We start from the raw sequence: 14,025 nt of genomic DNA on the forward strand, positions 1-14,025 counted from the left end.
TATGGAAAGCAAGAAAAAAATTGCTCTGGCTAGCTGTGTTATGACATAGGGAGGTCTTTAGCTAAAAATTGAAACCCTCACCTCATGTTTGGGTCTGATAAATACACCATTTTATTCCTCAAGACTGTGATTTTATGTATTATCTTTCTTGTGTTTTTCTAAATCTTGATACTTTTTGTCCAATTTTTCCACAGAAAGAAAATTCCATATAAAATGAAAACAAGTTGAGATTTTCACACAATTCATTAAATCCAATTACAATGAAATTTCAGGGAGTTCTCTACAGGAGAAGGGAGAAGAATTATATCCTCAGCTCAAATTAAAGTAAAAAAGAGTCAAGTTGTGAGCTAAAGATAGTGCGAGGGAGGGTGAGGGTTGACACTTGGAGAGAAAAGGAGTGGGGGGAGGGCGAGAGACCCCCATATCCTATTTTACACGAAACACCGAGCCATTCTCCATCACTCCCATCACAGAACAGTCAAACTGGGGGGGACTGTTTTTAATTAGTTACCTCTCAAAGGTGGATGGTCAGCCTGAGACCATCAGTACGGAGCCCCAATATTCCCCCAGTTGCCTAAAAAGCAGGCATTCGGAAACACCAGAGGGACGTGGTGCCCCAGACCTGCACAGTCCGTCAACCACAGGGACCAGAAGATGAGCTACGATGGGGCCGGTTTCCTAGGATGCATGATGAGATGAGGGGGGCCCCAGGGGCCCGGGGACGTGGGGGGTACACGTGGGACCCTGTGGCCACAGAGCTGGGAGGCTCTGGTCAGGAGCCACCTTGTGCTCCCTTCAACATGAATGTGATGCCTGGAGCTGCAGCAGCCATTTTGTGATCATAAGACACCACGTGTGAGGATGAAAAGGCAATACACTGAGGATGGTAAAGTAAGAAGACAGACCTATCCGGGCTTTTGAGAGCAATAGTTCAGCTGCCCAGCCAGTGGTTACAACCCTCTACTGCAACACGGCTTGTAATGTGAGAAGAATAAACTGCAGTTTGAAACATTAAATTAGCTGGGTTAAATAATTTTAAATTATTTAAGAGTTCTTTACTTTGCAGCTAAAAGCAATTCTTAGGGATATACCCCTTTTCATAAGTGAATCTAACATTTCTCCTTTTATCTACTTTGTAGTATTGTGAGGATTTGAATGAGATAATAATTTTATTAGTGCAGAATTCCATGTGTATCATTGTCATCCCGAGAGGAACCAGAGGCTCAGGAAGAGAAATGACTTATTTACCTGGTTTGTGAAAGAACCAATCAGCAGAGGACTGTGAGAGGCCGTGTACCTGCCTTCCCCAGCCGCCTGGCCTCTCAGTGCTGTACGGAGAGCCTGTGTCTACACTGGATGGGGGTAGAGCACGAGGAAGGAGTCACAGAATCAAAACAAAGGGGTAATTAACCCAAAGTAATTGCTGGGATCAAACATTAAAAGATTGATGATACCAGACGGGGGCGGGGCTCTAGACCAGGCAGGCTCAGGGGTCCAGACAGGAGCAGAAATGATGTGCAAAGAGGTTTACATGCACTTTGATGTTTCACAGCTCTGCAAACCGGATTCTGAGGCAGGTGTGTTCTAAATCGGGTTAAAATCTGCTGAGCTGAACGACAAGTTGGCCTTAGACTAGCAGAGATTATTTCAGTGTCTCTCTTGAACTGATGGAGACATTAACGAAAAGTAATCAATTAATTCATGATCCAGATCAGAACTGGGCAAACCATTATGATCTCTCTGTAACATTCAAAGACAAATTAGACGGGGTGGCTTTTCCAGGGTTCTGTCTTTAGTTTACAGAGTTCTAAAGTAAGTGCCACCATTTTGTGTAAAAACGGTGACTGTTAGCTAACAATACCCGGGCAGCGACCGTGTGTTTTTGAAATCCTCAGAGCTCGGACAACACGTGATAGAACTTCCACCCCTGCGTCAGGGCCTTTTGCTGTCAGAGAACGTGGTGAAATGCGGGGCCAGACCAGAGCAGAGTGTGAGCATGTAGGTGTCCCGGGGCGGGCCCGGGGGGCTCAGGGAGTCTTACCCAGCCGGTTGCAGGGGTTCCGTTTGAAGAGGGCTCTCAGAAGACTCTGAGCCTCCACGCTGAGGAACTGCGGCATGCCCAGCTTGGCTCTGAAAAGCACAGTCGTATGTTCGGGTAAGAAGGATGAGACCCAAAGGGAGCAAGGTTTTCTTCAGGGCTCCATGGTTCTGCAGTCAGCATTCACAGACAAGTCCAATCATATCCACGTGACCCAGAGCAGCTGTTTACAACAGCTATATAATGATTCACTAAAAATAACAAGGCCACTAAAAATAAACAAGAATGATCCCACGAACATACAGAACATTTTAAATGGAAATTAACTATGGTTTCCAAGACAACAACAAAAAAGGCTTTGGAGAGATGCCAGTGTGGCTGACATTTTAGGACTCTCCTCTTGGCTTGAGGAGACAGCTGGATTCTCTCCTCTGCCTCCGGTGGGGTCTGCGGCCACATCTGGGAAAGGACGGCCTGGCAGGACCTCGCTCTGGGAACCACATGTCCACAGTTTGTTGCTGCCCCGTCAGAAATGCTGTCACTCCCAACGACAGGTTACAAGTTCACACCTGGGATTTGCTGGAGGGAATTATTCTAGCTTTAGAAAAAAAGGTCTTGTTCCCTCTTAAAATGAAAAGGAACAGAGGCCATCAAAAAAAAAAAAAAACATAGTAGACCGTAGCTACGCATGTCATCCACAGTGTAAGGTCACGTGACACAGGGAAACACCATTTACATCCTCTCTACGGGGTGTCTTCCACGAACTGCTCTCCTTCTATTTATATAACGATGTATCTACAAAACCGTAAGCTTTGCAGGTGCCTCCTGGTTTTACAAACGTTGCGTGTCCACCCGCAAGCAGAGTTTGAGAAAGCTGGTCGTGAGGCCAAGCACCTTCATGGATTCTCCTGCAGGTGCAGTGGGCCCACCCTCTCACTGAGCAGGGAGACAGTAATTTGAAGCCTGCCTGATTCCAGGGCCACTTCCTCACCCCGTCCGCTTCTCTCTCCCAGAGCTTGCCCTCTGACACCTCGCTCAGAGGAAGCCTGCTCTGATGAAGATGTTACAGCAAGGGACTTCCCTGGTGGTCCAGTGGTTAGGGCTCTGTGCTTCCACTGCAGGTGGCACGGGTTCGATCCCTGCTCAGCGAACTAAAATCCCGCATGCTGCGCAGCACGGCCAAAAAAATAAAATGATGTGTTTTTTTGTTTGTTTGTTTTTTGTTTTGTTTGTTTTTTAAAAGCTATTACAGCAAGACTGGCTCTGGGTTTAGGCTTCCTTCTAGGGTTCTAAGAGCAAAACCCATTTTTGTGTTAAAAGATTCTTCATGAGAATTAAGGAGAAAATTATGTTCGTACTCAGTGACTCGGGCCATATGATGCCTGCTGACGTCAGGCAGGAGAGCTCAGGCACGTGCACGAACGGGTGAACAGGCAGAGAAGGGAAGGCTCTCTCAGGAGCCCCTGCGGCCATTTGCCCCCCAAACCTGCACTTTTGAAGGTCACCAACCATCATGTCCAAAGACCTTGCCGTTGGACAACTTAGACGATTTTTACTGATGGAAAACTTTCTCTTTGGTAGGAGATTTCATCAGAATCACTCAGAGATGCCACCGGCTTCACCCACTGACATGAAAATGCCAGGAATGCTCATCACCGTTACTGCCTCCTCAACAGTCCCGGTTTTGAAGACCGAAGCTCTTGATATCAGCAGGCGCTAACACATACTGGGGTGGATCCCAAGCGGGTGTGCTACTCACTTGAGGATGAGGGCCATGGTCTCCTTCCTGTCCTTCCCCTGGAATGGCAGCGAGCCCGTGAGCATCTCGAACTGCAGACCAACACAGAACAGGAGAAAGAGTTCAGAACAAACGAACTTCACAGTGGCGAGACCCAGACAGGCAAAATGCAGCCCAAGTTCATGTACCCACTCGAAATCCTGGTCAGTTAAGTGCAGGCGCTGGCCTACGTGCTTGGTGTACACCAGCGAACAGAACTGCACTGTGGACCTTGGCATTCAGTGGGGAGACTGATGGATGATGGACACAGTAAATGCTTCAGCTCTACGGCTGTGAGGAGGTGCTCAGTGCCGTGGAGAGGGGGATGGGGACCTGCAGCCCATGGCCACACGCCTTCCACGGGGTCAACGGAGGACCCGCCCTTCTCTGGCGGGTGCCGTGGAGGAGCTGAGCCAGGAGGGGAGGGCAGGGGTGGGGAGAGAGAGCTCCGGGTCCAGATGGAACGGGAGGCTGCTCTCCAGACCGAGTGCCCTGAAGAATCATCCCCATGACGACCCGCCTCCTTCAGGCGACTGACCCACGTCCCCAGCTGTCACGAGACACCGAACGTGGAGGGGACGAGTCTGTCAAAGGAGTGAGCAATTCAGGGAGGATTGCCCTGTGCCCGAGACCAAGGTGGCGGGACCGTTGGTGGCGTGTGGACCGTGGCAGACAGCAGAGGCCGGGCCTCTCCTGGAAGAGGCCAGGGGCCAACCTCTCCGGTCAGCTTCTCCAAAGTCCAGGGGCATTTCCCGTCTCATGGGGGCGGGGGGGGCAGGCGCCCGGGGAGCCCAGGCCCGCTCTGCTCTCCCTGCCTGTGGACCCTCGGGGCACAGACCTTCCTGGGCACGGGCACCGCCACCTGCGCCAGGGACGCGTGAAGGTCCCGCCCTGTGCCCGGGAGACCCTCACAGATATGTGTGTTCACAACACAAGATGACAGGGCCCGTAAGAGCGACGCAGCAAAGCACCAGCTGTCGACAGCTGGGGAACCAGAAGAGGTTCCAGACGTGCGTGTGGGGAGCTTGGGGAAGACGTGGAGGAAACAAGTGGGGAGAAGCCTGACTGGGGGCATCGGCTCAGGACGGGCCACTGTCCTCCTCCCTTTCTTGTCCCTCCTCCTTCGCTACCTTTTGTTTGTTTGTTTGTTTTTTTGCGGTACGCGGGCCTCTCACTGCTGTGGCCTCTCCCGTTGAGGAGCACAGGCTCCGGACGCGCAGGCTCAGCGGCCATGGCTCACGGGCCTAGCCGCTCCGCGGCATGTGGGATCTTCCTGGACCGGGGCACGAACCCGCGTCCCCTGCATCGGCAGGCAGACTCTCAACCACTGCACCACCAGGGAAGCCCGCAGCCTACATCTTTAAGGGCTTCGCGAGTATCCCTGGGATCCAGGGACAGGATGAAGCCTGTGGTCTCCCTCCGGGAGCCCACCCCACCCTCCAGAGGAAGGTGCTTCTCAGGCGGATGCGGGCTTAGGAATTGGAATCACTCCCGAAGATGCAGAGCTGTAACCTCGGGCCTGGGATCCGGTGTCGGGAAGACAACATCAAACTTCCGGTAAAACCCACAGCGTGGGTGCCGAGGCCCCCATGCCCGCCCCCCAGTACACACCCTCCAGGCAGGGTAACGGGGAAGCACCCACGTGGACAGGAGCAGAGCTGAGGATGCAAAGTCACCCTGCAGAGGGAGAGGCTACCCTGACGGTCTCACCAACGTATCTAAAGAGAGATGATGGGTGGGAAGGTAAGCAGAGCGGGACATCCCCGTGGCTTCTGGCCTGGAGACGGACTGCGCCCCAGCAGAGGCCATTCAAGGTCTGCATAACCATGAACACAGCAAGCGTCACCAGCGCCCTGGCAGCTGATGCTCACGGAGCCCTTGTCAGGTCACGAGCTTGGGCCCATCACTTGCCTGTATTAATGTGCTTAACTTATTGTGATTCTGTTTTGGGAACAGGCTTCTCATTACAGTCTGACTTCCCTCGTAGGGGGCTGACGGGGGGAGGACGCACTGACCCTGGAGACGGGGGCACTGCCCCGCGTGGTGTGACGTCACCTACTGTACGCCCGTGAGCTGGCATCCCGGCCGGAGCCGTGGGAACTGCCTCCTGAGCTGGTTTGATGTGTCTGCCCCCCACAGACAGGGGTCAGCCGTCCGTGCTGACAAATCCAACACAGCCAGCACTTCCGAGCCCGTGGGGCCGGGGACCAGAACCGAGAGACCGAGTGTGGCCTCCTGGGTACCAGCCTAGGGGCACCCAGCTGATGCCCCGCACTGTGAGCAGGACACAGCCCAGCGGTCCCGGGGCCAGGGCGAGAGGCACGTGTGTGCGAAGGAGGCTACGCCAGTGCTGGCTGAGCGACGGATCTACGGAAACTCCCGTCGCCTCAGTTTCCTCATTTGTGAAATGCACAAGGAGGGGGCTGACAAGCCAGGAATGCCACGATGCTACTCCCATCCAGTCAATGTCAGACTCACAGCCTCGGAAGTCTGGTCCACGCCGAGGGCATGGCGGGCCTGGAGGGGCTGCCAGCACAGGGCCCGGCTGTGGGGGATGGGTGGGGGGAGGGGGAAGGGAGGAGAGGAAGGACCGCGTGAGGCCGGGCAACAGCAGCCAACCCCGCTTCTGTTGTGACTACAGACCGCCTGGCTAGACGGTGTCTGCTGCACGCTCTGTCTGCGAACACATGACCCAAAGAAAATCCAAGTTTCTCGATGCAGATGTACAAATGCTTTGCTCCACATGTATTTTGGTTCGTGGTGATTTTGCTGACTAAGTGGAGGAATTCTGTGTTTGAAATAAGAAAATATCTTTAATCTGGAGAGAGCTGCGTCCCTTAAAATCCTCATGTTAAACCCGAAACAGCATTAAGTACAAAGGTCTGACTCTGAACACATTTGCATCCTCACTTGAATCCCAGCTCTGTTTCCTGATGCTGGGAGTCTGGGTGGGGGACAGAGAGGAGGCTGCCAGGAAACGCTAGGGCCAGGAGTCAGTGGCCCCCCTTGTCCTGAGTCACACAATGGGCAGTGTTTTCCTCGGGTCACTCCTGGATCTCTGAACCCCAGAGACGGGCGGGCGCTCAGGGGCAGCCACACGGGCACCTTGGGGACCGCAGATGCCACACCACAAGCAAGTCAAGCCACGAGCATGCCATACCATGAGCACACCATACCACGAGCACACCGTACCACGAGCACGCCATACCATACCATGAGCATGCCGTACCATACCACCAGCACGCCATACCACGAGCACGCCGTACCACCAGCACGCCATACCACGAGCACGCCGTACCACGAGCACGCCATACCATACCATGAGCATGCCGTACCATACCACCAGCACGCCATACCACGAGCACGCTGTACCACCAGCACGCCATACCACGAGCACGCCGTACCACGAGCACGCCATACCATACCATGAGCATGCCGTACCATACCACCAGCACGCCATACCACGAGCACGCCGTACCACCAGCACGCTGTACCATGAGCACGCCGTACCATGAGCACGCCATACCATACCATGAGCACGCCGTACCATACCACCAGCATGCCATACCACGAGCACGCCGTACCACGAGCACGCCGTACCATGAGCACGCCGTACCATACCACGAGCACACCATACCATGAGCACGCCGTACCATACCACGAGCACGCCATACCACGAGCACGCCGTACCACGAGCACGCCATACCATGAGCACGCCGAAGGACCACCAGTCTGCGCTCTGCGTGTGGCCCCGCCGGTTCACCACCTCGGGCGCCATGTACTCGATCGTCCCACAGAACGAATAGGCTCTCTTGTCATGGTCGATGGCCTCCTTACTCAGCCCGAAGTCTAAAAGAGGAAGAGCACACAGCGTTCAGTGTCCAGGTGGCACTTGGAGCCCTGGCTGCCCGGCCAGCCCACCTCCCGCCGCTGTCCTCTTGGGGCCGAGCTGCCCGCAGAAGCTGAGTCAAACCCGACACCTCCCGGTCAGCTTCTATAGGGACCCACACGTTCAGGAGTGCTCCTGAGGGCGCCCAGAAACTGCACTCCTGACGCCCGACACCAATTCCCCGGGAGCCTGTTTTTAGCCGGACACCCTGGACGTCAATGGCCCCAGTGGAGAGGCCTGCGGGACTACTCTGAAGGAAAGGCAGGAAGACGGCGCTTGTTCTGAAGGAAAGGGCGGGAAAGGGGGTACGAGCAGGAGGTCCCGGCCGGTGAGGCACGGAGGGGAAGGCGGGCAAGCTGGACGGGGCTTCAGAGCATTTGCCACGGGCTGTCCTCCCCTGGACCTTGTCCTCAAGACCTTCAGCCAAGGCCACCGTCCTCCAGTGCCCGTGTTACTGCACCCAGTGGGTGAAGGACACAGTGAACACGCTGGTTCTGAGATCACAGAGCCCTCCAGGTTCACCGTCTGTGAGGTTAAGGGTGACGTGCCTTCTTCCCAGGGCCACGTGAGGACCCAGTGAGCTCACGGCTAAGTGACAGCCTGCAGCACCCGCGTGGGTCTGCTGCCTCACTGCCGAAGTGACACTCTGCACATCAGAGTCTCGGGGCTTCTCTGACCACAATGACTAAAACAGGGGAAGCCGAAACTCTATAATATGACATGTAAATTTAACATGGCAGCTCCTACCCATTCCAGCTACCTCTGTACACGTGAGATTTATATAATACACGTGCAGTTCCTCACTCAGCAGAGAAAACCGGTCAAGTACTAGCAGAACCTTCAATCTCCACGAAATGCCACGCTGGCACTTCTGAACGGCCTTAACCCGTTGTAGAAGTCAGGTTTACTTTCTCAGCTTGTTAAGGGTTCATTTCTTCTGCTGTTCTACACGTGGCAAGGCACAGAAGGCCCCAGCAGGTCAAACTGGACTCATTGAGCGGGGCAGGTCCCACCAGCAGACACTGCGGACGCCCTCGGACCTGTGCAGCCCCTGCCAGGAGGTCGCCGTCTACAGGGTCTGTCAGATGAGTGCCAGGCTCTTGTGCATAATTCATGAGAAATTTAAGAAGTCTCACTGTTTGACATTAACGAGCAGTAACTGTCAATTGCTCTGGGCACTCTGCTGGGACTGGGGCTCCATCAGGAGCGGGGTGAACCAGCCCAGAGAAGGGAACAGGCAGCAGGGAGACCAGACAGCGTGGGGCTGAGAAGCAGAGGACGGGAGGCTCTGCAGACAGAACAGGGACAGAGCAGGTGCCCCCCCTCAAGCAGAGACAGCGGCCACTGGAGGTGAGGGGGGAGCATTCGCGCAGGGACAGCCCGCCGGTGGACACGGGGGGCGGGCGTGAGGGGAGACCAGGCCAGGACCCGGCCAGCGGGGGGCCAGCGGAATGGCCCCCAGAGACGTCCACGCCCCAACCCTGGAACCTATGAATAGGTCACCTTCCTGGCAGAGGGGGCCCTGCTGTATCTCGAGAAGGGAGGTTATCCCGGGGCGCCAGGATGAAGCACAATAAGCACAAGGTCCTTACATGGACTTGGGGGCAGAGGCCAGAGTCAGACAGAGACTGGGGTGCTGCCCCCTGGCTCTGAAGGAGGAGGATGGGGCCGTGAGCCCAGGGAAGTGGGCAGCCGGAGAGGCAACAGGACCATCCTCCCCTGGAGCCTCCACAAAGGAGTGCACCCCCCTTTTGGTCTTAGCTCTGTGAGACCTGTTTTGGATTTCTGGCCACCAGAGCTGTTAAGATGATGAGCTGATGCTGTTTTGAGCCACCGAGGTTGGTAATTGTGACACAGCAAGAGGAAACTAGCACAAGTGGGTGTCACGGAACAAGGGGGGGTGGTGCTCGTTCTGGCTGAACCGATGGCAGTGGGAGGGGTTTGAGGTTTCAGTGGGGAGATCGGCCCCGCAGACATGCTAAGATGAGATTCTTGAACAAAACATCCAGTGACGCTGAGAGTCAGCAGGAAAGGCGCTAGAAGGGTCTTAAGTCAGAGGGAGAGAAGGAAGGAGGGCCGACCTGGGAAGCGTGAGCGTCCCCGGGGAGACACACACCAACAGAACTAAGCCACGGCCACGGGGAAGGCAGCCCTGTCTGCACACGCTGGTGTGATGAGAGAGAGGGCTTTAGCTCTGAGTCGGCCCCCAGGTACCAGGGCCGCCGGGGTGAAGTCAACGGTCGGTGGCGGGTGGAATTTTACAAACCTGTGATCTTAATGTGTCCCTCTTCGTCCAGGAGGATGCTGAAAGAAAGGGGAGGAAAACGGATACTTTAAAAGAGATGAGACACACGGAAGGGCATGGAGACCCCAGGGGAGCCGCCCAGGCCCTTGGGCAGCAGTCTCCACGCTGGCTGGGGGGCGGCAGGTCACCTGCTGTTCGCAGACGTGGCCTTCAGACCACTGCTTCCCTTGTCAGCAGCTTCTGCTGGGTCAGGAGCATAGGCACATCTGCAGTGTGTGGGGTGCAAAGGGCACCCCCATGTTCTTGTGCCTGGCTCAGCAGGCTCACACTGGGGACTGCAGGTGTGAGGCGTTCTCAAGCCCAGGGGAAGGTCTGGGGACCCCCCCAGGCTGTCTGTACTGCATGAATGGACCTGAGAGGGTCCGCGAGTGCCCTGGCCTGTGCAGACGCAGAGCTGCTCAGAGGGGACTTCCTGAACCTAGGTGGGCCCGCGACGGCTAGAGCCCGCTCTTCTGGCCAGACCCCTCCACGAGCCCCGCCTGGCCCTGGGGACCACTGTGACCTCCGGGGGAGTCTGTGACACCTCAGGCCTCAGCCCCCGGGAGCCATGTTGTGGGAGCCGGTCCCACGGGGTCCCTCCTGGTGCCCTGGGCCAAGATCTTGGCATGCAGGCGTCTGACGTTCAGATGCCCCACGGGGAGCACTGCCCTGTTCCTCCCAGCTCTCTGGAGTACGGCGAGGCTGACGCCCACAGGAGGGTGGAGGGAAAGTCTGAGGGGATGGACGCAGGCGAGCCTTCCACGAGGCCCTTCTCCAGCCCATCAGCCCACAGGCCCCTGGGGCTCCTGGCTTGCCCTGTTTCTTTCTTTGCTGTAATTAAACTCTGTTCCATGAGCTCCTGGGAGGCACCAGCCTGGATCTAAAGAGACCAGGACGTGGGCTGTGAGGATTAATATGTGGTACCTTAAACACATCTGGGAAAGGAAGGAAGTTCTGACACAGGCTACCGCACGGATGGACCTCGAGGACACCATGCCAAATGCAATAAGCCAGCCACAAAAGGACAAATGTGTGTTCCCACTTACATGCCGTCCCTAGAGCAGTCAGATCCACAGAGACAGAAAATAGAAGGGAGGGTGCCAGGGGCTGGGGGAGGGCGGTGGGGAGTTAGTGTTTCATGGGCACAGGGTGTCAATTTTGCAGGATGAAAGAAGTCTGGTAGATGGATGGTGGAGACGATTGCACAAATGGTGTGAATGCTCTGAACACGACTGAACTGTGCACTTGAAAACAGTCAAGGTGGTAAATTTTATGTCATGTTTATCTTACCACAATTTAAAAAAATCTGCCATGGGAATAAAAATCATACCTACTATTTTATGGAAATGAGAAGGAAAAAGTTACAGTGTATAATTAAGATGATAATTTATAATGAAAGAAGCAAATGTTCTTATCTCTGTTTTTCAGTTATACTTAATCTTTGCCCAGAAGTGAGCAACTTCCAAGATTAATTCCCTACTAATTCTAATGGACGACAAAATCCATTTTCTTCAATACTGCAATTACATATTACTATTTTTAACTATAAAGATCCCTTTGACCTTTAACTAGAGGGAGAATCAGGGTGCTGCCTTCATGGGGCAGAGCTCACAGCAGAGGTGAGCAGGTCAGCCGAGCTGGCTGTGACTATTTTCTGAAGGCGATGCTGAGTTTGCGGGACGTGGCTCTTATGCGGATACTCAGGAGAGGGCCTTTCACAGTTATTTAAACATCATTTACACGTGCAGCCAGTGATGCTCTACCCAGCTGGTGGTTAAGCTGAAGCCATGCGTGGGGAGCACTTCCCTCTGGTCACAGGCAAATACGCTTTGATTCAGGGACATACGCAACGTTCCTAGTCTCTAGGCAAACCCAGGTGTTTCCCTTAAACGACTGCCACTTCTCAGAGCAGAGTTTGCATTTTTCTCAGTTCCCTGCAGGTGAAGAAGTTAAGGGACCAGGAAGAAGGGCTGGGATCTACTTCCTGTGCCCTCAGGGCCTGGGCTACCTTGTGCTCCAAGCTTTGGGTCCCACCAGGCCCCACATATGCAGGGGCAGGCATGGACCTCAGTCTATAGGGGGACAGGGGGCCGTTAACGACGACGTCACAGGCCAGAGGGAGAAAATCATCAACTTCGCTGCAGGGACCACTGTCAGGTCAACCAAATGAACTGAAAGTAGAATATCCTCTAGATCCTCTAGACCCTCTAGGTCCTCTAGATCCTCCTCTAGATCCTCCTCTAGATCCTCTAGATCCTCCTCTAGATCCTCCTCTAGATCCTCTAGATCCTCCTCTAGATCCTCTAGATCCTCCTCTAGATCCTCTAGATCCTCTAGGTCCTTCATCTTCAGTGGGCCCCTCCTAGTCTGTGGCAGCTCGACACAGAAAACAGCAGGAGGAAAACCTGAAATAAGAACACTATTATTTGGAGGAACTTTAGCCAAACGCCCTGGAGATGACATCACAGGTGATCACGGCCAACGACACACAGACCTTATTGGAATTTGGGCTGGGAATCGGGTGCCACTGTCTTTTAGAAAAAGTCAGAAAGGCTCATCTGACTCGTCACCTAGAAATGGGCCTGTCAAGACAGCTGAAAGGGCTTTCCAAGGTGGAGGTGGAGGTGGGGAAGAGACTGGCACAGAAGACACAAACTAGTGAGGACGTGGCGTGTGAGACATTCCCAGTGCAGGATGGGGCCCACCTAGGAGGGAGGGCAGGGGATGTGGGAGGAGGAATGGTGGGCTGCCTACCTGCCCAGCCTCCACTACCTGCCCAGCCTCCCCTGGACCACAGGGATGCAGGCCTGGCCCTGCCTCCCTTGGGGGGTGTTATGAGGGTCAGGTGAGAATGGGCTGCGACCATCCCACACAAATCAGCACAAGCCACACCTATGTCTGGGCACCTTTCCAGGGGCGGGCATGTGGAATCCCTGCCTGTGGGGTGCCAGCACCGGAATGTCCCCAGGCTACGGCCTCACTGGGGAATTAAGTACAGGGACAAGGTGACGTGGGCAGCAAGAGGGCCCCGCCCCGCCTCGTCCGCACTCACTTTTCCGGCTTCAGGTCTCTGTAGATGATCCCCAGGCTGTGCAGGTGGTCCAGCGCCAGGGCCAGCTCGGCCAGGTAGAACTTGACGTCCTCCTCCGTGAACATCACCTGCCAGGAGAGAGGACAAGACCTCAGCCTGCGCTGCGGCTGCTGGCATTACAGACAGAGAGGCACTCAGCCCCACCAAGACTGCGCTCCGCTCTGCAGACCGCGGCCCCCAGACAAGGCTCTTCCGACTCCTACAATGGAAACGTGAGCTCTCAGCAAAGTTTTAGGACCCGTGAAGGGGAGGGGGCACTCCTCACAAAGCGACTCGGCCTTGTGGGCGGAGCCCCGGGCAGAGTTCCCTCCCCCGAGCTTTCTTGCCCCACTAACCATGCAGCTCTGGAGTGTATTTCTGGGTTTATGTTTTAATATGCGTGCTGCTGATGTAACACTTTAATACAAAAAACTAAACCACACTGTGAAGGTCTGACATAAACAGGCCTGAAGGATGTACCGAAAATACGTCTCAAATGTCATCCCTCCTCCTTCAAGTTCACCTCTTCACCCCTTGGGTTTATGCAAACTAGGAACTGACATCTCCCCAGAGCGGTACGAGTCTTACCAAATACAACCCACCCGTGTAGCATCAGTGGGTGCCCCTTGCCGGAGAGGCTGGCGGGAGAGGGACCCTGGTTTAGCTAAAACACACACGAGGCCATGGTGCCCAGCAGACCTCAAGGTCATTGTCTCCTACTGTTTCCCTGTCCCTGCAGTTGTGAGAACCAGCATGTAATTTTGTAGTCACCTTACCAGCAAGCCAGATGATATCAGAAACCATTCTTTACCCGCCCCTTGAGAAATGAATGTCACAGAGACTAGAAATCCATGTCATGACTGAATTCTCTCTGAAGGCAGATGCGTGAAAAATCAATACATGATCAGAAGGTTGCCTGGGAAGCTCAGAATCAGAATAAGGGCAATTTGGGGAACTGAACAGTGAA

General features: G+C 54.7%; 1 protein-coding gene across 3 annotated transcripts in view; it reads right to left on the reverse strand.

Annotated features, from left to right (window-relative positions):
* RPS6KA2 (ribosomal protein S6 kinase A2) overlaps positions 1 to 14,025 on the reverse strand; it is a gene marked incomplete at both ends in the record, with an annotated part of 338,217 nt that overhangs the window by 46,682 nt on the left and 277,510 nt on the right. For all 3 annotated transcript variants that reach the window (XM_079716506.1, XM_079716505.1, XM_079716507.1), the window contains 5 exons: positions 2,042 to 2,130; positions 3,798 to 3,868; positions 7,522 to 7,664; positions 9,971 to 10,008; positions 13,041 to 13,147. In XM_079716506.1, coding sequence (XP_079572632.1) covers positions 2,042 to 2,130; positions 3,798 to 3,868; positions 7,522 to 7,664; positions 9,971 to 10,008; positions 13,041 to 13,147 — 448 coding nt within the window. The remainder of the gene's footprint in view (positions 1 to 2,041; positions 2,131 to 3,797; positions 3,869 to 7,521; positions 7,665 to 9,970; positions 10,009 to 13,040; positions 13,148 to 14,025) is intronic.

Source organism: Hyperoodon ampullatus (genome assembly GCF_949752795.1).
Source record: "Hyperoodon ampullatus genome assembly, chromosome: 12".
Taxonomy (NCBI): Eukaryota; Metazoa; Chordata; class Mammalia; order Artiodactyla; family Ziphiidae; genus Hyperoodon; species Hyperoodon ampullatus.